General features: G+C 45.9%; 1 protein-coding gene and 1 long non-coding RNA gene across 2 annotated transcripts in view; one reads left to right on the top strand and one right to left on the bottom strand.

The window, feature by feature from the left end:
• Positions 1-248: 248 nt before the first annotated feature.
• The window catches only part of LPCAT3 (lysophosphatidylcholine acyltransferase 3), a 30,449-nt gene continuing 3,022 nt past the window's right edge, over positions 249-27,675 (top strand). Inside the window, exons 1-7 of the mRNA XM_030536063.1 lie at positions 249-437; positions 22,352-22,459; positions 22,573-22,679; positions 22,832-22,925; positions 23,081-23,118; positions 24,247-24,425; positions 24,831-24,939. Of these exons, the coding sequence (XP_030391923.1) occupies positions 341-437; positions 22,352-22,459; positions 22,573-22,679; positions 22,832-22,925; positions 23,081-23,118; positions 24,247-24,425; positions 24,831-24,939 (732 nt within the window). The 5' untranslated portion in view covers positions 249-340. The remainder of the gene's footprint in view (positions 438-22,351; positions 22,460-22,572; positions 22,680-22,831; positions 22,926-23,080; positions 23,119-24,246; positions 24,426-24,830; positions 24,940-27,675) is intronic.
• LOC115636241 lies at positions 19,254-26,662 on the bottom strand. The gene is made up of 3 exons (XR_003996859.1): positions 26,559-26,662; positions 22,254-22,260; positions 19,254-19,266 (listed from the first exon to the last, which is right to left on the bottom strand). It is a non-coding gene; the product is annotated as an uncharacterized LOC115636241 (long non-coding RNA).

The following is a 27,675-nucleotide window of genomic DNA, read 5'->3' as shown; positions in this document are numbered from 1 at the left end:
TTGACCAATGGGGAGCCGGAGCCCACCCCATGCTCCGGGCCCCACCCCCTCTTGCCCAATCAGAGTCTGATTCCCGGAAGAGGCTCAGCCAATCGTTGGTTGACAAGGACGTTCGTCGCCCCACCCTCACGTGGAGTAACCTTTGCCTCAGTTAGCTCTCGGCCCTGCCCCGCTGCCGCACACTGGCCAATTGGAGGCGGTGTGCGGGAGCGTGGCGGGGGCCGCGCAGCCAATAGTTCTCAAGTGGGTGTGGCCTAGGTGAGGGGGCCGCGCCGGCGGCTGGTGCAGCTGCCGGGTTCGGGGAGCCGCGGTGGGTCTGGCCGGGCGGCCCGGGGAGAACATGGCGGTGGCGGGGTCCGGTCTGGGCCTGGCCCAGGCAGCGGAGGCGCTGGGCTCCTCCGAACAAGCGCTGCGCCTCATCGTCTCCATCTTCCTGGGTAAGGGCGGGGGCCGGCGCGGGCGGGCCGAGGGCGAAGGGCAGCCGGTAACTGACTGAGGGGGGGAAGGTCTCGCTCGCGCCCCGCATCCCCTGTGTGCGCCCCGGCTGCAGCGTGGGACCCCAGCCTGGGCTGCCGGCCAGAGCCCCGCTTGTCTCGTGTGGCCGCTGCCCTTCGGCACAGGGGCCAGGGTAGAGCCTTGGCTGCACAGACAGGGGCACGGGCACATCCTCAGGGCTGGCTAAGCAGACACGTTCACCGAAGGACACACCATAGGCTGGGCAGAAATGCCACATGCATGTTCAGTGTCAGAGAGAAACCCCTTAGGAAGGTGGTAGCGAATCCCACTGGTGTTTTATATAGAGCAATAAGAAAGAGTCCTTCCTTGTGTGCTTCTGAGACAGTCCCACCAGAGACACTGCTTTGATCTGGGCCCTCGGCCCTGGAAAGATAGTGACAAACTGGAGGGTGCTCCACGTGATGCTCTGGGGGGCTAGAAGAGTCCCACTCTGGTTCAAAGACTTTGGTTTATCTGGCTTGTCAAAGCTGTGATAAGAATTTGGTATAATAAGCTTATAAAACAGCTGAAGGGCCTAAACCGCTAGTAAGCAAAGAAATTATTTTTTATCATAAATGGGGGTGTAACTGAAAGGAATGAGATCAAGGTAATGAAAATTAGTGTTTAGAGTCCTCACTCTGTGGTGTAAGAGGCTGTGGGCCTGGGAACACTGTTCCTGGGGATGCTTTTTAAATTGGAAAGCCGGTTGTACATACAGAGATAAGACAGCATTGCCTGCTTGACTGAGCAGGGGATGTAAAACTCAGGACTCTGTTCCATTCTCTGCTCTGTCCCTGTGTTGTGCAACCTTGAGCAGGTCCCTTACCCACTGTGCTGCAGTTTTCCCATTTGTAAAACAAGGATAAATACATCTACATTTTGAGGGATTTTGAAATGTAAGTACCTTGGTACTGTATGTAGGTGATAAATATCACATGCACCTCTGTTTTCATATGAACTGCCTTACATCTGTAAACGCACGTGACTCACACATGAATCTATGCCAAACATCTCTACAGAGAAGCATTCCTACCCAACTGGCTGTGTAGGTAGGCACCCTGTTAGCAGGACTGCATTGAAATGGCATGTCACTCCAGTAACTACCAGGTGGGTGAGGGAACACTGCATGTTTATTGGTTAACAGCTAGGGCGCTGCCAGTGCCTCACCTGGGATAGAAACTATGTGGCAGAATTACATCACAGCTAAGATCAATGTACATCTCAGAGAATACACCCAGTGGTTCTCAGTCTATTTATTATTGTGGGCCACAGGTTGAGGGCCACAGTGCCCCTCTCCCCTGAACCCTCCCCACAGACCCCTACGGCCAGCGCTTCCAACCCAGAGACCCCTTAATAGTGGGGCTAGGAGAGTAGCCTGGAGTGGGTGGCAGGGACCCTGGACCCTGCTGTGTGGGGTTGGGCAGCAGCTCTGACCTGCTGGACCCCACTGCAGGGTCAGGTGGCAGCCCCAGACCCCCGCCGCATTGACCAGGTGGCAGCCTCAGCCCCGAGCCTGAACTCCGCTGCCCCAGGCAGCTGGGAACCTGGACCCTGTTGTATGGCCCAGCGGCCTTTAGCACACAGCTAATTGGGCTGCATGTGGCCTGTGGGCTGCAGGGTGAGAACCGCTGGAATAACCTCTGTCAAAATATAACATATTAAAAAGGGCTTTCTATGTAATCTGGTCCAGGAAGCTACATATACAGTGATTGAGGCTCCCAAACGGTTGCATGGGGCCAAGAAGTGTTTTCACAAAGAAGAGACATTAACTTGAAGTTTCTCTTCAAACATAGGTTTCATGAATCTCTGTTGTAAGTGTCCTGAGAGTTCTGATTTTGTGAACTTGGAACTGTTAAATAGTAGGGTCTGTTTAAGCAATGTGTCCCTTCACCATCTCTTCCAACTTGAGTGGCTACCGCTGCTAAACAAAGTTGCATTGGCTTAACTAAAAGTGTGATTTTTATGCTGATTTAGTTAAGCAAGTGCAAAAGGCTTTGTGGATACTATTATTTTGGTTTAGTTTAAGACTATTAGGAATCAATTTAAGCTAAACTGAAACAAACCACACTTAAGCAGAAGGAAGAGTCCACAGAGAGAGAATGTCCATTGAGGGCTTGGCTACACTCACACTTTACAGCGCTGCAACTGGGGTGTGAAAAAACACCCCCCTTAGCGCTGCAAGATACAGCGCTGTAAAGCGTCAGTGTAATCAGGGCAGCAGCACGCTACACCCGTAAGGGATGTGGTTTACATGCAGCGCTGGGAGAGCTCTCTCCCAGCGCTGCCGCTCTGACTACACTCACACTTCAAAGTGCTGCCGCGGCAGCGCTCCGAAATTCCAAATGTAGCCATACCCACAGGGACAGACTATCTAAATTGGTTTAACCAAAGGTATTGTTTTAAACCAGTGTAACCTTCTCATGTAGTGTTCCTTGAAACTGCTGAAGTTAGCAAGCAGGAACTCAACAGGCTAGAAATCTAGTGGCCTTTGTTGCCTTGTTGATCTCCTTTTCCATGTGTGAAAATTGGTGTTTACTGTATATAGTTTTTATTCATGGTTAGAAGTGATGTGTTAGTGGAAGAACTTTGGCCAATTTTGATCCGGAGGCCTGGCCTACACTACAAAGTTAGGTCGACATAAGCAGCCTTGCGTCGACTTAATTGTGCATATGTGTACACTTAAATTTGTCTCCCACTGACATAAGCACCCTGTTACGCTGACATAGTAACACTGCCTTCCTGAGCGGTATAGTGCCAACGTTAATGTAGCACAAGTGTAGATGCTGCATGACTGATGTCAACCCTAACAGTTCTCTAGCAGGTATCCCACAATTTCTGATGTTACTCCACTGCCCAAGTGTCACACAGAGCAGAAGGCCCCATGAATTAGTGTTTTCCTGATTGGCTTGGTGAGCACACCTAGCAGCTCTCCATTGTTGTGTGCAGCTGACCATGTTGGCTGCATGCTCTAGATATGCTCTGGCTTGGCATAGACAGGAGATATGGCTCTCCTTAGCCTATGGGGAGAAGAGGCTGTGCAGGCACAGCTACGGACTAGCTGTAGAAATGTTGACATCTATGAAGGGATTGTTCAGGGGATGCTGGAGAAGATGGGGACCAGCAGCAGTGCCATGTGAAAGCGAAGGAGCTGTGGAAGGTGTATCGGAAGGCCAACAGTCAATACATTATCAAACCACAGACCTGCTACTTATATAAAGAGATACATGTGAAACTTGACAAAGGCACCACCACCCCACACACCGATACTTCCAAGGACCCTAACCCACAGGACCCTGGCCTGAACAGCGAGGAGAAGGAAGAAGAGGAGGATGGAGGAACTGGCAACTAGGGAGTCCAGCTGTGCCATGAACCAGGACCTGTTTGCGACTCCACTGCAGTCCAGTCAGTCCTGGCAGCCAAGCACAGACAAGCCCAATGCAGAGGAAGGAACCTCAGGTAAGTGCATCAATTTATTTCCCATTATAGTGATGGCACCCCCAACGTAACAGGATGCAGCTATCGACTTTGCATTAATTTATCCAAACTAGAAGAGGTAGTGGTACAACAAAGAGAGTTAGTGTTGTGATCTGCCTTTCATTGCTCTGTAGAGTTAGGCAAGGGGGACCCTGTGGGCAGTTTATGTACACTGAGATGTCTCTTGAATCCTTCTGAGAGATCTGGATGAAACTTTCACTGAGGTACTTTGCAATCTTCTCCCAAAGGTTTTTAGGGATGGCAGCCTTATTTCTTCCTCTTCAGTAGGAAACTTTCTGCATGCCACTCAACAATAACTTCGGCAGGCACCATTGCAGTACACAGGCTAGTATGGGCCTGCATGGCTTTGGAATGCCAGCAGCAACTGGGCTCTCTGTCTACCTTTGTTACCTTCAGGAGTGAGATACCAGTGAAAATCTCCACTGCCTGTGGAAAATGGTGCCAGTATTGCATACCATTTCCCTATATTTATAGTTTTATGCAGCCAAGCAATTCTCTCATTTCCCTCATGCATAGTGCTCATACTCATCATGGCTGGTGCTGTGAATGGCACCAGGGCTCAGGAACTCAAAAGCATAAGTGTCCATAAGTTTGTCTTGTTTAACGCGTTAGAGGTGCAAGGAAAAGGGAGAATTCTGAATCTAATTTTCACTTTCTATAGTAACTATGTTGACTGTGACTATACTGACTATAGTACTGCTCTGTTTTTTCTCTGCAGCTGCTGCCACTGCAGCTTTGAAATTTCCCCCACCGCACCTGGGGAACACCTGAGCCAGATAAGGGAAAGAAGAGGACTCAGGATGACATGTTCAGTGAGATCTTGCACGCCAGTGGTGCATCAGACCATGAGCACATGGCCTGGAAGGTCAACATTGCAGACAGCCTGGAGAAGGAAAGAGTGGAAAGGACAGAGGTCCAGGAGTCCCAGCAGGAAAAGGAGAGTGAAATACACCACGACATAATGGGGCTTCTCAGACAGCAATCACAGATACTGCAGCTCTGATGGACTTATATGTTCAACAATCCCAGGCTCACTTTCCTCTGCAACCCACTGAGAACTCCATTATGGGACCTCCTTGCCTTGCCCCCAACATTCCACATGGCATCAGGGGCTGCTGCATTGCCCGTACCACTCTACCCTGGGGTACATTAAAGACAATCACAGCTTCACATACACTGACCTGTGAAAACCTCAGATGGTCTGTGTAGCTGAAATTGACGTGAATGTTCTTTTTCCTTCAGAACTTCTGTTCTTGTTAATGTATTACATTTTATTAATTTTTAATGCATTTATTTTAAAATTGCACTTTTTGTACTGATTTGGTAACAGAATAAAATTCTATTATTTAGAACATAATTGATCTTTATCAGTTCACAACATATGTTGCTGAGTGCCTAGCAGTTCTAAAAGCAACCAATTATACGTTACTGCACAGTGTCGCAAAACTCATAGGATTGGTCACAGACAAAATTAATAGGTGCATTGATCGTATTAGAATCATACACATACACCAAGCACCACGCAGTTCTTAACAGGCCACAAAATAGCAGAGCCTGGTAGAACGCAGTACACCACAGTGCATTATTGTGGATCGCTCTGAAGTGGTCTTTCATAGAATCTTAGGGTTGGAAGGGACCTCAGGAGGTCATCTAGTCCAACCCCCTGCTCAAAGCAGGACCAGTCCCCAACTAAATTGTCCCAGCCAGGGCTTTATCAAGCCTGACTTAAAAAAACCTCTAAGGAAGGAGATTCCACCACCTCCAAAGGTAACCAATTCTAGTGCTTCACCAGCCTCCTAGTGAAAAAGTTTTTCATAATATCCAACCTAAACCTCCCCCACTGCAACTTGAGACTATTACTCCTTTTTCTGTCATCTGGTACCACTGAGAACAGTCTAGATCCATCCTCTTTGGAACCCCCTTTCAGGTATTTGAAAGCAGCTATCAAATCCCCCCACATTCTTCTCTTCTGCAGACTAAACAATCCCAGTTCCCTCAGCCTCTCCTCATAAGTCATGTGCTCCAGCCCTCTAATCATTTTTGTTGCCCTCTGCTGGACTCTTTCCAATTTTTCCACATCCTTCTTGTACTGGGGGCTCAAAACTGGACACAGTACTCCAGATGAGGCCTCACCAATGCTGAACAGAAAGAAGTGATCATGTCCCTCGATCTGCTGACAATGCCCCTACTTATACAGCCCAAAATGCTGTTAGCCCTCTTGGCAACAAGGGCACACTGTTGACTCATATCCAGCTTCTCATCCACTATAATCCCTAGGTCCTTCTCTGCAGAACTGCTGCCTAGCCACTCGTTCCCTAGTCTGTAGTAGTGCATGGCATTCTTCTGTCCTAAGTGCAGGACTATGCACTTGTCCTTGTTTGAACCTCATCAGATTTTTTTTGGCCCAATCCTCTAATTTGTCTAGGTCCCTCTATATCCTATCCCTACCTTCCAGCGTATCTACCACCCTCTCAGTTTAGTGTCATCTGCAAACTTGCTGAGGGTGCAGTCCACGCCATTCTCCAGATCATTAATGAAGTTATTGAACAAAACCGGCCCCAGGACTGACCCATGTGGCACTCTGCTTGATACCGGCTGCCAACTAGACATGGAGCCATTGATCACTACCTGCTGAGCCCAACGATACAGCCAGCTTACTATCCACCTTATAGACCATTCATTCAGCCCATATGTCTTTAACTTGCTGGCAAGAATACTGTGGGAGACTATATCAAAAGTTTTGCTAAAGTCAAGGCATAACACATCAACTGCTTTTCCCTCTTCTACACAGCCAGTTATCTTGTCATAGAAGGCAATTAAGTTAGTCAGGCATGACTTGCCCTTGGTGAATCCATGCTGACTGTTCCTGATCACTTTCCTCTCCTCTAAATGTTTCAGAATTGATTCCTTGAGGACCTGCTCCATGATTTTTCCAGGGACTGAGGTAAGGCTGCCTGGCCTGTAGTTCCCTAGATCCTCCTCCTTCCCTTTTTTAAAGATGAGCACTACATTAGCCTTTTTCCAGTCATCCGGGACCTCCCCTGATTGCCATGAGTTTTCAAAGATAATGGCCAATGGCTCTGCAATCACATTTGCCAACTCCTTTAGCACCCTTGGATGCAGTGCACCCAGCCCCATGGACTTGTGCCCATCCAGCTTTTCTAAATACTCCTGAACCACTTCTTTCTCCACAGAAGGCTGGTCACCTCCTCCCCATGCTGTGCTGCCCAGTGCAGTAGTCTGGGAGCTGACCTTGTTTGTGAAGACAGATGCAAAAAAAGCATTGAGTACATTAGCTTTTTCTACATCCTCTGTCACTAAGTTACCTCCCTTATTCGGTAAGGGGCCCACACTTTCCTTGACCACCTTCTTGTTGCTAACATACCTGAAGAAACGCTTCTTGTTACTCTTAACATCCCTTGGTAGCTGCAATTCAAAGTGTGATTTGTCCTTCGTGATTTCACTCCTTCATGCCTGAGCCATATTTTTATACTCCTCCCTGGTCATATGTCCAATCTTCCACTTCTTGTAAGCTTCTTTTTTGTGTTTTAAGATCTGCAAAGATTTCACTGTTAAGCCAAGATGATCGCCTGCCATATTTACTATTCTTTCTGCACATCGGGATGGTTTGTTCCTGATTCTTTAAAATACACCCAGCTTTTCTGGACTCCTTTCCCCTTCAAGTTAGTCTCCCAGGGGATCTTGCCCATCAGTTCCCTGAGGGAGTCAAAGTCTGCTTTTCTGAAGTCCTGGGTCCGTATTCTGCTGCTCTTCTTTCTTCCTTATGTCAGGATACTGAACTCAACCATCCCATGGTCACTGCCACCCAGGCTCCCATCCACTTTTGCTTTCCCTTCTAATTCTTCCCTGTTTGTGAGCAGCAGGTCAATAAGAGCTCTACCCCTAGTTGGTTCCTCCAGCACTTTCACCAGGAAATTGTCCCCTGAACTTTCCAAAAATGTCCTGGATTTTCGGGTGCACTGCTGTATTGCTCTTCCAGCAGATATCAGGGTGATTGAAGTCTCCCATGAGAACCAGGCCCTGTGATCTAGTAACATCTGTTAGTTGCCAGAAGAAAGCTTCATCCACCTCATCCCCCTGGTCTGGAGATCTATAGCAGACTCCCACCATGACTTCACCCTTGTTGCTCACACTTCTAAACTTAATCCAGAGACTCTCAGATTTTTCTGCAGTTTCATATTGAAGCTCTGAGCAGTCATGCTGCTCTCTTACATACAATGCAACTCCCCGACCGTTTCTGCCCTGCCTGTTCTTCCTGAACAGTTTATATCCATTCATGACAGGACTCCAGTCATGTGGGTTATCCTACCAAGTCTCTGTTATTCCAGTCACATCATAATTCCTTGACTATGACAGGACTTCCAGTTCTCCCTGCTTGTTTCCCTGGCTTCTTGCATTTGTGTATAGGCACTTAAGATAACTTGCTGATCGTCCTGCTTTCTCAATATGAGGCAGTAGTCCTTCCCTCTTGCACTATCCTGCTAGTGCTCCCTCCTGGTATCCCGCTTCCCCACTTACCTCAGGGCTTTAGTATCATTCCCCTGGTGAACCTAATTTAAAGCTCTCCTCACTAGGTTAGCCAGCCTGCTTGCGAAGATGCTCTTCCGTCTCTTCGTTAGGTGGAGCCCGTCTCTGCCTAGCAAGCCTTCTTCTTGGAACACCATTCCTGGTCAAAGAATCCAACCCCCTCTCTCGGACAGCACCGGCGTAGCCATTCATTGACTTCCATGATTTGACGGTCTCTACTCGGGCCTTTTCCTTCCATAGGGAGGATGGATGAGAACACCACTTTAGCCTCAAACTCCTTTATCCTTCTTCCCAGAGCCACGTAGTCTGCAGTGATCTGCTCAAGGACATTCTTGGCAGTATCATTGGTGCCCATGTGGAGAAGCAGAAAGAGGTAGTGATCCGAGGGCTTGATGAGTCTCGGCAGTCTCTCCGTCGCATCGTGAATCCTAGCTCCAGGCAAGTAGCACACTTCTCGGTTTTCCCAGTCAGGACGGCTGATAGATGACTCAGTCCCCCTTAGGAGGGAGTCCCCGACTACCACCAGCCACCTCCTCCTGAGAGCGGTGGTCATGGAACCCCCATCCCTAGGAGAGTGCATCTCATGACTTCTAATCGGCGGAATCTCCTTGTGCTGCCTTCCCTCAGATGTATCATCTGGTCCACTCTCCACATTAGTACCTGTATCTGAGAGAACATGAAAATGGTTGCTCACCTGTATCTGCATTGCTGGTACATGGATGCTCCTCTTTCTTCTGGAGGTCACATGCTGCCAGTTTTCTTCACCATCCTTCAGTCTTCGCTGCACAGCCTGCTCTGATTCTTCAGAAAGTTGTGACTGCAGAAGCATATCCTGATGTCTGTCCAGGAAATCTTCATTTTCTCTTTCAAAGCCTCCCTGAACTGTGTAACTCTGTATGATGCTCTTTTAAGAGTCCTTGTCTGGTTTTTTAAACTCAGTAGGTAACTGCTTCACCTCTGCCCTTTTACCCTGATGGAAATTTTTCTCCCTTTGCTGCACACACATTATGCAGGACACAGCAGGCAACTATAACTAAGGTTAAGATCTTGTCAGGGTTATTTTTAGTAAAAGGGACAGGTCACAGACAATAACAGACATTCACAGAAGCTTGTGATCTGTCCCTGACTTTTACTAAAAATAACTGACAAAATGGGGAGGAAGGAGGGCCCAGTACCCACTGCTTCTGGGGCTCTAGGGTCCTCCACCCCACCACCTGTGGCAGCGGGAGGCTATGGGGGCCCTCCAGCTCTGCCACCCCAGGGCTGAAGCGGAAAATGTCACGGGGGTCTCTGGAAGTCACTGATTCCATAACCTAATGACAAAACCTTAGCCTTAGCTATAACCATTGGGATATTTGTCTCACTGAGTTCCACTCTAGTAAGTAAACAGTGCCAGACACCCTTCCATCTCCAAGAAACATTCACCTGTCATTCTGCACCCTTTGAGCCTGTAGTTCAATCTCTCCATGGTGCTATCAGTGTGATGATGGGAATTTTCTTAATATTTTGTATGAATACTGCGTGCCTCAGTTTCCCCTATGTGCTACATGTTTAACTGGGTGGTGGGAAGGGCTTGTCAAAGACTCAGCAGACAATGGCCGCTCCGATGGTTGAACATCTGGTGCCTAGCAACTGATGACCAAGGGCTGCCGACACCCTCTGCTGGAAGCCAGCTGGCTGTGACTAGCTGGAGAATGAAGAGCTAAGGGTGGTAGCCAGGTGTGACATTACTGATATAACCTGTGACAGTGTAGATCATTGTTGCAACCACTGTTATGTATTCGCAGCAAATATTGTGCAAAGGTTGTCGTGTAAGGGGTGTATGGAAAGGTTGTGATTTAATTATTATGATTATGCTAGCTGTATGTGTGTATCCTTTTTGTAGTTGAAGTTATGAATGTTGGCTCTACATTGTCTGTATTTCAAACTTATGCTATGCTTCTGGGCGACACCTCAGACAAGTTGGTGTCAGCTCTGCCTAGCCTGCTTGGTGGCGCATTAAGGATCATCAGCTATACAATTGACCCACTGAAAGAAGGCAGATATGCCTTGTGACTCAGCAAGGTATGCAGGGACATGTCTAGGGACAGAACTCTAAGGTTTTTCCATGCCACGTGCTGAACAGCTTGTCTTTGGAACAAAGAAAGCAAGGGCTTTGTTACAGGAGTGGGTGAGTGAGATTCTGTGGCCTGCATTGTGCAGGAGGTCAGACTGGATGATCATAATGTCTATGAGACTATAAAAAGATGGAGGAGATGCAGCATCCTATCTTCAGTCCTGCTTCTTGCCTCTGGAGGGACTTTGCTACAAACTGAAGCTCTGAACAAAGGACTGAATGACCCATCCCAGCTGTGGATGTATTCCAGGGACTTGATTTGAACCTGCAGTTTATTCCATCACTGCTACAAGCCTGAACCAAGAACTTTGCCATTACTGTATGTAATTGATTTCATTTAACCAATTCTAGCTCTCATCTGTATCTTTTTCCTTTTATGAATAAACCTTTAGATTTTAGATCCTAAAGAACTGGCAACAGCGTGATTTGTGGATAAGATCTGATCAGTATATTGACCTGGATCTGGGGCTTGGTCCTTTGGGATTGGGAGAACTATTTTTCTTTTACTGGGGTATTGGTTTTCATAACCATTCACTCCCATAGTAAGTGGTATTGGTGGTGATACTGGGAAACTGGAGCATCTAAGGGAATTGCTTGTGTGACTTGTGGTTGACCAGTGGGATAAAACTGAAATCTTCTCTGTTTGGCTGGTTTGGTTTGCCTTGGTGTGCAAAGGAACCCCAGCCTTGGGCTGTAACTTCCCTGCTTTAAGCATTTTGTCCTGAATTGGTGCACGCAGTTGGGTCCCACCAAAGGCAGCATCGTTACACCAGGTGACCTGTTTTTCCCCCAGGAAACAACAAAAGACAGAGGAGGAACCAGGTGTTGGTAGTGTGGGCTGTTGGAAGGAGGACTCTGGCTTCTGGACTGGAACTTGATAGGTCAGAGAGAACTCTGGACAGAGCCAGGTGGACTTTGCTGTAACTTTTCTGTTCTCTGTGCTAACCAAGTACTTCTTGTGTTCCAGACATCTAATAAGCCCTTCTGTTTTTTACAACACTCGCTGAGAGTCATTCTAGTCTAAGGAAGTGGGGTTGCACTGCTCCCTCTGGGTGTGCAAGCCTTCCCCCGGGTGTCCAAATCAAGTGGACTCTCTGAGGGGATTTCAAGGAGTAAGCAGCGGTGCTGAAGGCTCCAGGGTTCAATTCCACGAGGTGGTGAAGCTAATGGGCTTACCCAAATGAGAGTGGAAGATCCTAAGGGGTGCACGCTCGGAAGGGGTCCTACCAGGGACTGTTCCAGAGCACCAGACCTGTGGATCCATGACAGCCAGTGTACAGTTCATGATAAGCCAGGGCAGCAAGGGGTAGCCTGGGATCCCCAGGATTACTATTGGCATTTCAACATTCCCAATGGCAATCTGGTGGTTAGGAAAGAAAATCCCTATTTGTAGCTTTCTGGAAAATCCTGTTTTTTTTAAAGATACAAGCATCATGCACCTTCCCAGACCAGCCCTGTCAGTGAAGTGTCTCCAGTGATCCACGAACACTTGCATAACCTAAAAAGAGTAGCCCTTTCTGTTGATATATTCTGTGGCCATGTGGTCTGGTGCAAAATTAGGGATGTGTCCGTGTTACGGAGTCCCCGGATGATGCTCTAGAACTGCTCCCCACAAAGCCAGTCAGGACTCTGGGGAGCCTCCTCTCCCTTGGAGCAGACTGTCTTCAGGGCAAGAAGCTCACACAGCTTCACCTTCCTGGGTCTGACCTTGGAGCATTCGGCGTATGTCCCTCTGTGCGCTTCCCACAGCGAGTCCACCCAGGCCCAGGTGGGGTCCTGGGGAAGCCAGAGGGTCCTGCACGCACCCCCACTTCACAGTCAGACGTGATTCTTAGCCAGCCAGTAAAAAGGACAGGAACACAGTTTAAAACAGAGCTTGTAGATACAGAAAATGGGATCCCTCAGCCAGGTCCATTTTGTGGCCCAGCGAGCCAGACAACCCCATCTGCCCTCACTTTCCGTCCCCAGCTACCTCCAAACTGACCCCCCCTCCAGCCCCTCCTTTCTGGCCTTTGTCTCTTTCCTGGGCCAGGAGGTCACCTGATCTCTTAGTTCTCCTTTAGCCATCCCCTTGCAGGGAGGGAAGGGCCCTGGTCATTTGTTGCCAGGAGACAGAGTGTCAGCCATTGATGCATGCTGGAGACTTAAGAAATGTATAAGGGAAACTGAGGCACCCACAAAGTATTCAGAGGAAACATTAAGAACAGTCTCACTTCGTCACAGTCCTGCTGCAGTTTGGGAACCCCACTGCAGCAGATTCATTCATTACGTCCTGCACAGTTGCAAAGAGTCACAGTCCTACTTAGGAGATGATTAATGGCCCTGCACATTTGCATGATAATGTGGTGGATTTTCCCACCTCTGGTTGATACTCAACTGACCCATTAATCTGGCATTGCAAGTTTCCACAGTGTGATCACTACTCGTTTCTCCAGTGTCAGTGCAGCTCTGTGCTATAGGCTGGGCAAGTTTGGTGCACAAATCCATGAATGTGGCCTTGTATATCCAAAAGTTCTGCAGCCACTGCTTGTCAGCCCAAGCCTGTATTATGATGCAATCCCACCAGTCAGTACTCATTTCTTAGGCCCAGAAGTGGCACTCCATGATCTTCAGCTGCTCTGTGAACACCACCAGCAACCTTTAATTGTTTTTCTACACATCCCACAGCATTCTGTCCTCTAAGAATTTGTCATGTTCTCCATTGATTCAGTTCTTCTTGCAGCTCTGCAAATACTAAAGGATCATGTGTACTGTGATTGCAATGCTCATGACAGTAGTGCAGAGCTTTCAGAGTAGCAGCCGTGTTAGTCTGTATCCGCAAAAAGAACAGGACTACTTGTGGCACCTTAGAGACTAACAAATTTATTTCAGCATGAGCTTTCATGAGCTACAGCTCACTTCTTCGGATGCATAGAATGGAACACACAGACAGGAGATTTTTATACATACAGAGGACATGAAAAGGTGGAAGTATGCCTACCAACGGGAAGAGTCCAATCAATTGAGATGAGCTATCATCAGCAGGAGGAAAAAAAAAAAAAACTTTTGAAGTGATAATTAAGATGACCCATAGAAGGTGTGAGGAGAACTTAACATCGGGAAATGGATTCAATTAGTGTAATGACCCAACCATTCCCAGTCTCTGTTTAGGCCTGAGTTAATTGTATCTAATTTGCATATTAATTCGAGTTCAGCAGTCTCTCTTTGCAGTTTGTTTTTGAAGTTTTTTTGTTGCAAATTGCCACCTTCAAGTCTGTCACTGAGTGATTAGAGAGGTTGAAGTGTTCTCCCACTGCTTTTTGAATGTTATGATTCCTGATGTCAGATTTGTGTCCATTCTCTATGCAAAAGAATAAATGGACACAAATCTGACATCAGGAATCATAACATTCAAAAAGCAGTGGGAGAACACTTCAACCTCTCTAATCACTCAGTGACAGACTTGAAGGTGGCAATTTTGCAACAAAAAAACTTCAAAAACAAACTGCAAAGAGAGACTGCTGAACTCGAATTAATATGCAAATTAGATACAATTAACTCAGGCCTAAACAGAGACTGGGAATGGTTGGGTCATTACACTAATTGAATCCATTTCCCGATGTTAAGTTCTCCTCACACCTTCTATGGGTCATCCTAATTATCACTTCAGCAGGAGGAAAAAAAAAACTTTTGATGATAGCTCATCTCAATTGATTGGACTCTTCCAGTTGGTATGCATACTTCCACCTTTTCATGTTCTCTGTATGTATAAATATCTCCTGTTTGTGTGTTCCATTCTATGCATCCGAAGAAGTGAGCTGTAGCTCATGAAAGCTCATCTCTGAAATAAACGTGTTAGTCTCCAAGGTGCCACAAGTACTCCTGTTCTTAGTGCAGAGCTGTGCGGGATCCATGTTTCTGTCACAGATGGTGGATAGCAAGGAGAGCTGAATGGATTTGTGTGATTTTTGAAAAAAGCCATGAAGATTATGGGATATAGATGACATTATGGGATGTAGACAGTTAAACACTCAGAAGATGACACCTTGCTCCCCGTCTCCCCTGTGCATCCAATTTCTGTCCTACTATGCATTGCCAAAACTTCCCAAAAGACTGTGCGCTGGCTGGTGATGGGTTGCACAGTGGGATACCTACCCATAGTACACCCAAGTGTGCATTGTTACACACATTCCTGGTTGAGTATGCTCACTGCTGACACAAGGAGACAAGTATACACACACACATGTTTGTGTCAACCAATATGTGTAGTGTAGGCATGGCCTGAATCTCCCAAGGCGCCGCTGAGGCACTTGGGCACCATTACAAAGCACTTCCATGATAGGTGAAGCAAAGTCTCTTGGCTTCAAGCTGAGCTTCTGAGTTGGTCCAGTACCTATTGCTGACTAACATGCACAGTGCCTATTCTGCTTTGGACAGGGCCACCCAGAGGATTCAGGGGGCTTGGGGTAAAGCGGGAGAGCTGCACCGCTTGTATTCACCCGGCGGCAGTCCGGGTCTTTGGTGGCATTTCGACGGCGGGGGTCCTTCAGTTGCTCCACATCTTCCGCAGCACTGAAGGGCCCCCCGCTGCTGAAGACCCTGACCGCTGCCGGGCAGGGCTCGCTAGGCCTGGAGCAAATTGCCCCGCTCTTCCCTCTCCCACCCCCCAGTTGGCCCTGGCTTTGGAGGGGAAGCCGGTAGAGTCATTGATTTTTTTTTCTTTTTTTTTTTTTTTTTTTACATTAGATTGGACCACTGTGATCATCTAGTCTGACCTGCATAACTCAGACCATATGGCATCATCCAGTAATTCTTGCACCTAATTTGTGGTGGAACTAGAGCAAATCTTTTAGAAAGACACGTAATCTTACAGATTTCAAGTGATGGAAAATCCACCACATTCCTGTTAATGTGTTCTACTGCTTAATTATGTGCACCATCCAAAAAACCAAAACAACAACAAAAAGGCACTCTTTTAATTTAATTTGTCTAGTTTCAGCTTCCAGCTATTGGATCTGACTATACCTTTGAGTGCTAGTTTGAGAGTATAGCTACTTTATAGTATACTTTTACGTATAGTTACTTCTCTACATAAAAGAATAAATTGGCACAAATTGGACATCAGGAATGGTAACATACGAAAGCCAGTAGGAGAACACTTCAATCTCCCTGGACATTCTGTAACAGATTTAAAAGTAGCCATACTTGAACAAAAAAACTTCAGAAACAGACTTCAAAGAGAAGTTGCAGAACTAAAATTCATTTGCAAATTTAACACCATTAATTTGGGCTTGATAGGGACTGGGAGTGGCTGGCTCACTACAGAAGCAGCTTTGCCTCTCCTGGAATTGACACCTCCTCATCAGTTATTGGGAGTGGACTGCATCCACCCTGACTGAATTGGCCCTGTCAGCACTGGTTCTCCGCTGGTGAGGTAACTCCCTTCTCTTCATGTGTCAGTGTAATAATGCCAGTTTCTGTAATTTTCACTCCATGCATCTGAAGAAGGGTTTTTTTACCCACGAAAGCTCATGCCAAAATAAATCTGTTAGTCTTTAAGGTGCCACTGGACTCCCTGTTGTTTTTACAGAAAGTCAATAACTTCTAATATTGTCCCATTTCTCTGTATTCCCATCTGTTGTCTTTTTGTCTTATACTTGGATTGTAAACTCTTTAGGTAGGAACTGTGTATTTGACAGCCCCCAGCACAGAGAGGTCCTGCTCCATAACTAGGGCTTCTAGAGGTGCTGCAATACTACAGATAATACTTAATATGTCCATTATTACATGCTTAGCTGATAAAGTTCTGACCAAAAATAATTTGATTGAAAAGACGTTATGTTCTGTTAAACGATGTTGATTGGCATTAATTATGTTTCTATTCTTGTAATTCTTTGAGTCTTCTTTCCACCATTCCATTGTTTTCCTAGTCACTGTTCGACTAACCAACCTACAGTTAACCTGGTCACCTTGTGGTACATTTATAAATATTTGCACATTAGCTTTCTTCCAGTCCTGTGAAACTTCCCTGATACTCCTGGTTTTATTAAAAACTGATATCAGTGGGCCAGAGAGCTCTTCAACTCTTATTTCTGTTTTATGAATTCTTGACTTAACAGGGCAGTAGGTCTGTATAAATTTTGGTGGTGCCCAGAACAAGTCCAAGTCCCGCCGCCCACACCTGCCTTGTAAGCAGATATATATTTTTTGAAATAATGTAAAAATGTGAAGGTTCTGGGATGTGGATGGTGATGAAGGGTTTGGGGTGTGGGAAAGGCTCAGGCAGAGGGTTGGGCTGCAGGGGTGAGGTCTGTGAGATGGAGCCAGGGATGAGGGGTTCACGATGGAGGAGAGGGCTCAGGGCTGGAGCATAGGGTTGGGGTTGGGGGGGATGAATGCTTTGGCTGAGGATGAGGGGTTTGGGGTGTGGGAGGGGGCTCAGGGCTAGGGCAGAGGGTTGGGGTGAGGGCTGTGGGGTGGGGCTGTGGATGAGGGGTTCACAGTGCAGGAGGGGTCTCAGGGCTAGGGCAGAGGATTGGAGTACGGGAGGATGAGGGCTGCAGCTGGGGGTGTGGGCTCTTGGGTGGGGGGGCGGGGCTGGGGATGAGGAGTTTGGAGTGCAGGCAGGCTGTTCCAGACCTGGGGCCAGAAAGGACGACTCCCCCCAGCCCTGTCCCAGCTTTCAGCAGTGAGCTCTAGAGGAGGGGCCCCCCTCTACCTTCCGGCAGCACACTCATCTCGCACCACTGTCACTGCATGTGCTCCTAGGGCCCCTCTCAGGTCCAGGAAGTCCCCTCGCCTCCCCTGTGGTGGGTGTTCGGGGGCTGTCATCACATGTGCGCCCCCTCCTCTGCTGCCGCCCCTCACTGTAGCCTCACTGGGGGTGGGGGATGGGGCTGCCCCTCGCCCAGCATGGGGCAGGAGCGGTGACTGGGTGGGGCCCTGTGCTGGTGGAGGGTCCCACTGGAAAAGGGAAGGGTCCCAGGTGGAAGGACAGGGTTAGGATCAGCCTGCCTTGGCACTTGTGGATGGGGGGCACTGGGACCCTGCGGTGGCAGTTGATGCCAGGAGCCAGCAGAGCGGCTTGAGGCAGAGAGGCTCCGGGACCCAGGAGAGGTGTGTGGGGGCAGCAATTGGGAGCTGGGGGACTGTCGGGGGAGGCATGCAGGGGTGGCAGATGGGGCCAGGTGAGAGACCCGGCCCCAAACATTGGTGGACCCAGGCCCTGAATATTGCTGGAGCACAGGCACCACAGGCGCATATAACTTTCCGACCCTGCTTGACTGATGTTCCGTGTACAAGTTGTTCACCAACCACATCTATGAACCCTGGAGGGCTGCCTTATGCTGTATTGAGGCAATTCTGAGGGGATGTCATGCTCTGACACTAAAGTGCCTGGAGAGGTTCCTTTGAGTTCTCTGGCTTGCATTGGTGAGTCAGGATCCGGTAGCCTCACTCTCTGGGCCTGGGGACATCTGGGCAGGTCAGGATTTAGCTACAGTGTTCCGAGTTTTTGGTAAGGGTGCTATTAAAGTGACCTTCTGGAGCTCTTCACCTTCATGGTCCTGTCCTCTGAAACCTGTGGGCAAAAAAACTTGCTCCCTACGTTGAGTGCTATGTCAGTCCTTGTGGCAAACCAGTGAATCTGTGAGAAACTGCCTCTCAGTGTCAGTCTTCTCCCTCAGTATCAAGGAAAAATAAGGTAAGCCATGAGGCTCCTAACTCTTCGCACCACTATTGCCATGGGTTTGTCCTGATTCCAGGGCTCCAAGTGTTGAGATAGACAACATCCAATGTCCTCCACTTGGATGTCTTAATGTTGATGGCCTCCAGAACTTGTAGTACCAGGATTCTAGTGTTCCTACCAGTGTTCCTACTATCTGATGTGCTGGGAACTTAATGCCATGTGAATCTATCTGGACTGTTTCCACAGTGTTGGGTGGCCAGATGTCTGGGCATCAGTGGGCCAGATCCAGGAGTTGGCTTCCCCAAAAGTCTCTATTTCTGACACTGGCATCAGCCATGAGTTGAAATGCCTCAATGTCGAATTGGTCTGTGCCTTCTCTTAGGGTATGTCTACAGCTGTGCCACTGTAGAGCTTCAGTGTAGACCAGTGGTTCCCAAACTTTAACAACCTGTGAACCCCTTTCACTGAAATGTCAAGTCTTATGAACCTCCTTCTAAAAATGAACATATCCAGGGATTTCCTCCTTTACCTGAGCATAAATTATAAAAGCATCGATCTTGATAGTAGACACTACCTATGCCATTGGGAGAGGTTCTCCACTCAACATAGGTTATCCATCTCCCTAAGAGGAAGAATTCTTCCATCATCTTAGCACTATCCCTACACGGGGACTTAGGTTGGCTTAACTATGCTCAACAGAGTGTACGGATTTTTCACACCCCTGACCGATGTAGTTAAACCAACCTAATTTTCTAGTATAGGCCAGGCCTTTATCTGGCATTTTCCACTTCTTCCTTGGCACCATCTAGAGAAGCTTCCCCTGCTGCTGCTTTCAGTATTTTCTCTGGTTTTGATAGAGGTGATTTTGGGAACAGATTACTCCTTTGCCTAAGACAGATGTCATTTTGGAGCTTGTACGGTATGTTCAGATTCTGCAGAAACTAAACTTTGCTTGCCGAAAGGGAGCAAGCTTCTAGCCATTGTGACTGAGGGGAAAAAACCTTTCCACGTATGCACTGAATATAAACTGATAGTGTTTCGCGCTGTCAGTCATTTCAGGAAGACAATAAATGTCTCATGTCCCTTCAAGCCTGATGATGATTCATTTTTACTGCTGATCTTTTTAGTGGATAGAGTGGAGTGTGGGAATTGTAAGTTGCTAGCGGGACGAAAGAGAGACTTAGGGCTTTTCTATGTGGAAAGTGAAATTGAAATAGCTATCAGTTATTTCAGTATGAATCGGTGAGTGGGCACTCTTATTTTGGAATGAGTGTCTATGCAAACTTACGCCAAAATAACTAAAAGGTGTGAATTGCAACAGATTTAATTATTTCAATTCCAAACTCAGTGTAGACAAGCCCAAAGATGAGGGAGAGAAGTAGAAAAAGGAGAATGGAGAAGGAAGAAAAACAAAGGACAGAAATAGCAGTGTCATAAAGGGGAGCATAGTTTCCCTATGAGCAGTGCAGAATGCAACAAAAAGATACTGAATCCATTGTAGAGTCACTGGCCACAGCTTTGTAACTGTGGTTGTGTTTTGCACTTGCACCAAGGATTCAACCTCTTATGTATGAAGGACGCAGTATAACTTCTCCAAAAATTATGAGATTTACAACTGGAATACAGAAAGAATTTTCTGAGAATTTAGATCCTAATTATCACATGTATTTATAAGCTTTAATGAAAATAAGAAAGTTAGCACTCATTTTAGAAGCTGGTGCCCCACTTCTTTTATCCTGAATAATCTTAATAATGGAACAACAGACTCTTCAACCTCTCCATATAGTTAGAGCTCATGCATAGACTGCTCTTGGAGAAATTAGGTTGTAATTCAACTAAGGTATTGACAATTGTAGCTAATTATTGTTATGATAGCCTACAGACCAGGCCAGGTCAACAGCTTAGGTCATTCTTAACTCGCGCCAATATGACATTGGAAGTAATTTGACTCCGAAGTAGAGAGAAGATGAGACTGTAGTAAGCAGCAGCATTAGGGTAATGTAATCGTGCATACAGATATTCCTCGCCCACTTCCTGACCAATGGGACTGAGTATCTTCAAAAGAGAAGCAAGTAGTTGTGACTTTTGTCAGTGTCAGCATGATCAAATGTGTTTGCTGAGCTTCAGGAAATGCTTTCATAATGGAGAGCCCTATTTTAAGTAGTAGTTTGCCCCTGGACCTTGCTGGTGGGTCCTCATTTTCTTTGTTGGACTCTGGCAAGGATGTTTATACCTCTGGCTACCACAAATTTGTAAACTTGTCAGCCCAATATTTATAGGTGGAGCTAAAAGAGATAGCAATTATTAGGGTTGCCTGACATTTCCCAAAATAAAATTTTGTTTTCAGTTGCTTATAACTTTGTCTGAAATTTCCCATCGAGTGTCTGCCTCAGGCTGAATTTTTTGGGGGAAAGTTTCCACCAAAATGGTTCAGTTGTTTCTGAGAATGATGTTTGTTTTTTAATCCTTGAGACATTTTTCTCGAACAGCTCTAGTGCCCTGTGCTTTGGAGAAAGAGTTGAAATTTGTGTCCAGAGGCAGAGAGATGCCTTTTGCTGTCCCTGTGAAAATCTGCCCAAATTTGGCCAAGTTTATAAGCCTTTGAAGAACCAGTTTGCATACGTTCAGTAGAGACTTGCAGAGCTTAACAGCTAAAATCTCCAAGATTCCATCCTCAGTGAGCATGCTCTATCCTCTCACAGCTTCTTCGTACATTTTGTATGGGACCCTGAGAACAAATCACGGTTGCGTAGTGAAAGTGGCTGGTGTCTATAGGACCCCTGCCTTGTTTGGTGCAGAAGTTGGAAGGTGAATAAAGTTGGGGATTGCAGAAAGAGAATGGAAGGTGAATAAAGTTGGGGATTGCAGAAAGAGAATGGCTGGTCTCATAATTAAGGCAGTTGAATGCGGCCCTGGAGAATTGGATTCATCCCTGTCTTTACCACAGGATTCCTGTGTGTTACTGGGGAAATCACTTAAACCAAACTTTTCACAGATGGTCACTAATTGTGTATTCCTCACTTTCTGAGATCAGATTTACAGATGTGCTGAGCACTCGTAGCTGCAGCCGAAGTCAGTGAGAGCTGCACTTGAATATATAAAGTGCTATATAATGCTAATTACTCTAAAAAAAATCCAATGCATCTCAAATTGGGCACCTAAAATTAGAGGGAACATTTTGTCCTTAACCTCTGCCCCTCAGTTTCCCTTCTGTACAGCGAGGATAATGTCATATTGCCTCCCAGGGTGTTGTGAAGATAAATTAACATTTATGAAGCACTTGTATGCTATAGCGATGAGTGCTGCAGAAAAGCCTATGCAGAAATTAATAATTTTGTCTTCAGAGCAGGGTTTGAATGGTGTATAGTAAATAAGTCCTAGAGCCACACATTGAACAATGAAGAGAAAATAAAGTATTGAATAAATGCCTATTCAGTGAGCACCATTCATCCTCTGCACTAAATGAGGTAGGGACCCTGTGGAAATAATAGTGTGTGATTATGTAATTAAAGACTGTCATAATGCGTAGACCAGGGGTAGGCAACCTATGGCATGCGTGCCGAAGGCGGCATGCGAGCTGATTTTCAGTGGCACTCTCACTGCTTGGGTTCTGGCCATTGGTCCCGGGGGCTCTGCATTTTAATTTCATTGTAAATGAAGCTTTTAAAACATTTTAAAAACCTGATTTACTTTACATACAACAGTAGTTTAGTTATATATTATAGGTTTATAGAAAGAGACCTTCTAAGAACGTTAAAATGCACGACTGGCACGCGAAACCTTAAATTAGAGTGAATAAATGAAGACTCGGCACACCGCTTCTGAAAGGTTGCCTACCCCTGGCGTATACACAAGGGGGCTGAATTAAAATTGTACAGGCAACCTTAATTCTTGGGCCACTGGGAAGGGGGAATACAGAGCCCAGGAGCACACATACCCACTAATGGGTCCTAGAGGTTTATTACTTGGACTTGTATAAACCTGTCTTCTTGTTTGCACTAAGTTATATTCCTGACTCTTTCCCCATCCAGGATACCCTTTTGCCTTGTTCCAGCGCTATTTCCTCTTCCAGAAGGAGGTCTACCTCATTCACCTGTACAACACCCTAACAGGGCTCTCAATTGCCTACTTCAACTTTGGTAAGAGGGATATGGGGAGAAATGGGCTGTTTGGCTCAGAGCTTGCTGCAGTTTAAGAACCTGTGGTGAGAAGCTGCTGTGTAGTTCAATTCCCAGTCCATCTCTCTCCTCAGGGATGCAGTTCGCTCACTCCCTGCTGTGTGTCCTGATCCAGTTCCTCATACTGAGGCTTATGGGCCGCACGATAACTGCTGTCTTGACCACCTTCTGCTTTCAAGTAGTAAGTGCATCCTTATTCTCTGCGTTCATCTAGAGTGGGGAGCCTGCTGCTCCTACCCCACCCTTTACTTCCCAGTAGTGAGCATGGGAGGGGATAGAACAAGTTTTGCTGGAGTAGTCAGCCTGAGTAATCCATACCATGGTCTCTTTCAGATATACCTTATGGCTGGTTATTACTTCACTGCCACAGAGCATTATGACATTAAGTGGACCATGCCACACTGTGTCTTGACTCTCAAGCTGATTGGTGAGTGATGCTACCTATTCCCTTCCTTTACACACACTGTGTATATGCTTTCCACCACTCCTGCCCCAAAGGTGAGGAGGTGTTTCAATCCTTAGTAGTTCAACCCTATCCTTTCAAAGATGGTCTCAGCATAATTCTGTTCTCTCTATCTCTAGGCTTGGCCATCGATTATTACGATAGAGGGAAGGATTTGGTGAGTGAAGCCCCGTCTCTCTCCTCTTCCACTTCTTTCCTGTGAGCTGAAGGCTAGAGGAGTCAAGTTCTGGGGAGAGAGTCAAAGAACTAAATCCCCAGCTCAGCAAAGCCATGGCTGGGAGGGTGCATCTGTGTGTGTATAAGGGTCATGAACCCCTGAGTGGAAAGGGTTTGTCTGGGACAATGGTAATCACAGATGGGACTAGCCACTTCAGCTCTGGGATCCATGACAGGATCTTATTTTTTCCCCAGTCTCATAAAATCCATTCCTCAGGGTTTCTAGTTCCCCATGTCCTGAACAATGAGGCCTTTCCTTTGGGGAAATACTCCTGAGTCTTACAGACATCTCAACACTGGGTCAGACTTCCTGTGCTCCTTTCCCTTGGTTCAGTCTCGTCCCTGTTCTACCCTCTTCAGTTCCATAGGGTGCCTATCCCTGTGGGTGACCTGGCTCTTCCCCTTATTCCTTGTTTAGGGTGTTGGGATCAGGACCCTAGCAACTTGGGAGCAGTCACCCTACCTCCTAAGTAGGGTGTGAGAAATACTGCTTTCTTATGGAGGAAGAGAGACTAGAATCTCAGCTGTTGTCTCCTAATCCCCATTCTAACATAGCCCTTGCATGTTTAGTGTTTGGGGCTTTGCCCTGTCCCCCACCCAGACAAATTACCACTGATGATAAGAGAACATAGTTCAGTTGAGACTTCCAAGGTGAAGTTCAAGCAACAAAACTAGTGAGTAGTGTAATGGGCTTGTGCCGCAGGAATGTATCCTTCTGCTGGGAAGTGTGGACCCCAGCACTGGAGCTTTGTATGAGTTGGGGTGTGTGCGTGCCACTGCAGACTAGAGGATACTAGGAGTGCAGCTCCTACTGCATTTGGCGTGATGGATGGGACGGGTGCAGTTCCCCTTGTTGAGGGATCAGCTGGGAGCGTGGATCCCCATGATTGGGCCTTGAATGCAGATACTGTTGCCGTTGGGAGCCGGAGGCGTGTATCTACAGGAATCAGTGAACTCGTGAGACCTTTGAGTGTAGCAGTTTATAACTCAAACCAGAGGGGAGGTGAATTGGGGGAATTAAATCCACGATTAGTCTAGAGAAATGTTAACGTTGTTCCCTTTGATACAGGAGTCCCTGACCCCTGAGCAGAAGCGGTTTGCAGTCCATGGAGTTCCTACCTTACTGGAGGTCTCAGGTTTCTCCTATTTCTATGGTGCCTTCATGGTGGGGCCCCAGTTCTCCATGACAGACTATCAGAAACTGGCAAGGGGCGAGATGACTGATGTTCCAGGCCAAAGACCCAACAGGTAACCAGAGCCACTCTGGCCCCCTCCCTCATGAGTACCCTTTACCAAGATATTCACGCCAGTCCCTGCAGTACATGCCATCTAGCACCACACTGGATCTCAGGGGTCAGTACTGACTCTCAGGAGGATGCAACCTCCAAAGACTACAAAGTTGCCACAACACAGCACCCTCCTTAGCACTGCTCTTGGGTATTGTTGTTTTGTTCTGAGTCTGCAACACTCAATGCAGACCCAGCCCAAGCCTGGTGGGGTCTTGATCCCAGTTCCCAATGTGGGTGGCCACTGCAATGGATGCCCCATCTGAGCCCTTATCTCCACTTATATTTTTAAATTCTGTTCAATTTGTGAGTCTTGAGTTTCTTTGCAACATTTGACCTCTGATCTCCACTTTCTTCCCTTCCCCAGCCTTGTGCCTGCTGTCAAGCGCCTTACCCTAGGCCTCTTTTTTCTGGTAACCTATACCCTAGTGAGCCCATACATCTCTGATGAATACCTCATCTCTGATGCATACCTGGTAAGTACTAGTCTTAGTAGCTAGAGCTGAGCTTTAGAAGCTAATCTGTTTCTGTAGGTGGCAACGGCTACTCAAGACAGGAATTGTAAAACTAGAAAACTAAGTGAAAGGACTTTTAAGGACTGCCTAGTTAAATATCACTGAAGGGTCAGTAACTGCAGCTGTTAAGCACCCCTCACTAATTCAGTGGCATTGCATGCCTGGGGGGTTGCATTTAATGACTAACATGAATACTGAGTTATAAATTGAACAAGAAACTTAGTGCAATCCAGTTACTGTTGGAACCATTTATATTTCCTGATCATTTAATGATTAGCCTTTAATCATTACCGTAACAAAGTTCTTTGCGTATAGTTTCCTAGGATTTTTTTATACTTAAAAAAGGAAAAGAAGAAATCATGGACCATTTATTTTCAAGACTTCACAAAATAAGCATTCCCTAATGCCAACACAACAATGAAGGATTCACTCAAGGTCCTGCTTGTTTGTGAATGTTGTTGCTTAAAAAAATAAAGTAGTGACTTTACTCAGCAGGTCCAGCTCATTCTGCAGGTTAACTCACTTGAGTTTGAAACTGATCTGACTTTTTGAGATCCTTGGAGACATGGCTGATTGCCCCCTAAAGTTCATCAGTTTTTCTACATAACCAGGAACAAACAAGGACTTTAAAATTTAGAAATAAAGATATTAATGAGGGTTGTCGATTAATCACAATTTACTGATGCGATTAACTCAAAATTAATTGTGGTTAATCGCAGTTTTAATTGTACTGTTAAACAATAGAATACCAATTGAAATTTATTAAATATTTTGGATGTTTTTCTACATTTGTCATATATATTTTATTCTGTATTGTAACTGAAATCAGTGTATACTATTTTTTATTATAAATATTTGCACTGTAAAAGTTATATACAAATAGTATTTTTCAATTCACCTCATATAAGTACTGCAGTGCAATCTCTTGGTTGTGAAAGCGCAACTTACAAATGTAGAATTTTTTTGATACATAACTGCACTCAAAAATAAAACAAAGTAAAACTTCAGAGCCTACAAGTCCACTCAGTCCTACTTCTTGTTCAGCCAACCACTAAGACAAACAACTTTTACATTTACAGGAGATAATGCTGCCCTCTTCTTATTTACAATGTCATCAAAAAGTGAGAACAGGCATTTGCATGGCACTTTTGTAGCTGGCATTGCAAGGTATTTATGTGCTAGATATCCTAAACATTCGTATGCCCCTTCACGCTTCAGCCACCATTCCAGAGGACATGCTTCCATGTTGATGACGCTCATTAAAAAAATGTGTTAATTAAATTTGTGATTGAACTCCTTAGGGGAGAATTGTATGTTCCATGCTCTGTTTTACCAGCATTCTACCATATATTTCATGTTAGAGCAGTCTCGGATGATGACTCAGCACATGTTCATTTTAAGAACACTTTCACTGCAGATTTGACAAAACGCAGAGAAGGTACCAATGTGAGATTTCTAAAGATAGCTACAGCACTCGACCCAAGGTTTAAGAATCTGAAGTCCCTTCCAAAATCTGAGAGGCATGAGGTGTGGAGCATGCTCTCAGAAGTCTTAAAAGAGTAATACTCTGATGCGAAAACAACAGAACCAAAAAAGAAAGCTGCTTTGAGTTGTTATTGAGCAGAACCTGTCATCAGCATGGACACATGTCCCCTGGAATGGCAGTTGAAGAATGAAGGGACATATGAATCTTTAGCGCATCTGGCACGTAAATATCTTGCGATGCTGGCTACAACAGTGCGATGAAAACTCCTGTTCTCACTTTCAGGTGACAATATGCCCAAATAAATTTAAGTGTCTGAGGTGCCACAAGGACTCCTCATTGTTTTTGCTGATACAGACTAACACAGCTACCACTCTGAAAACTGTAAACAAGAAGCATGCAGCATTATTGCCTCCAAAGATAAACAAACTTGTTTGTCTGCGCTATTGGATGAACAAGAAGTAGGACTGAGTGGACTTGCAGGCTCTAAAATTTTACATTGTTTAATTTTTGAATGCAGGTTTTTTTTAACATAATTCTACATTTGTAAGTTCAACTTTCATTATAAAGAGATTGCACTACAGTACTTATTGGGTGAATTGAAAAATACTATTTCTTTTGTTTTTTACTGTGCAAATATTTGTAATAAAAAATAAATATGAAATGAGCACTGTACACTTTGTATTCTGTGTTGTAATTGAAATCAATATATTTGAAAATGTAGAAAACATCCAAAAATATTTAAATAAATGTTATTCTGTTACTGTTTAACAATGCGATTAATCGTGATTAATTTTTTTAATCGCTTGACAGCCCTAATATTAACCCTAAAATGCTTCTGAAATGGCTATTATGTTACTGCTTCAGATGGTATTTGGCTGTAAAATAGTTGGATTACAGGAGGTTAACTATTCTTAGCCATATAAAACTGAGCATCTCTCTTTTAAACACTAGATCAGACTAGAGAGATGAGACCTCACATGCTCAGATCTAGCAATACTGTCTGTGTCTCAGTACTGCTAGCTAGCTTGGTATTTAGGGTACCTGAGCTCGTGGGTTCTCTGAAGTCAGGAATGTGAATCCTTCCACTGGCCTGCTTCACTAGGAGCTATCCTCCATGATCTAGGAGATGATGTGCTAGAGCTAATATAACACCTAGATAGTTTTCAGCCACCATTTTTTTTTTCCTCCTGGGTTCTCTTTTTCTCTCTGCA

Source organism: Gopherus evgoodei, chromosome 1 (assembly GCF_007399415.2).
Source record: "Gopherus evgoodei ecotype Sinaloan lineage chromosome 1, rGopEvg1_v1.p, whole genome shotgun sequence".
Classification (NCBI taxonomy): Eukaryota; Metazoa; Chordata; order Testudines; family Testudinidae; genus Gopherus; species Gopherus evgoodei.
This window is presented reverse-complemented; position numbering and strand designations above follow the sequence as displayed.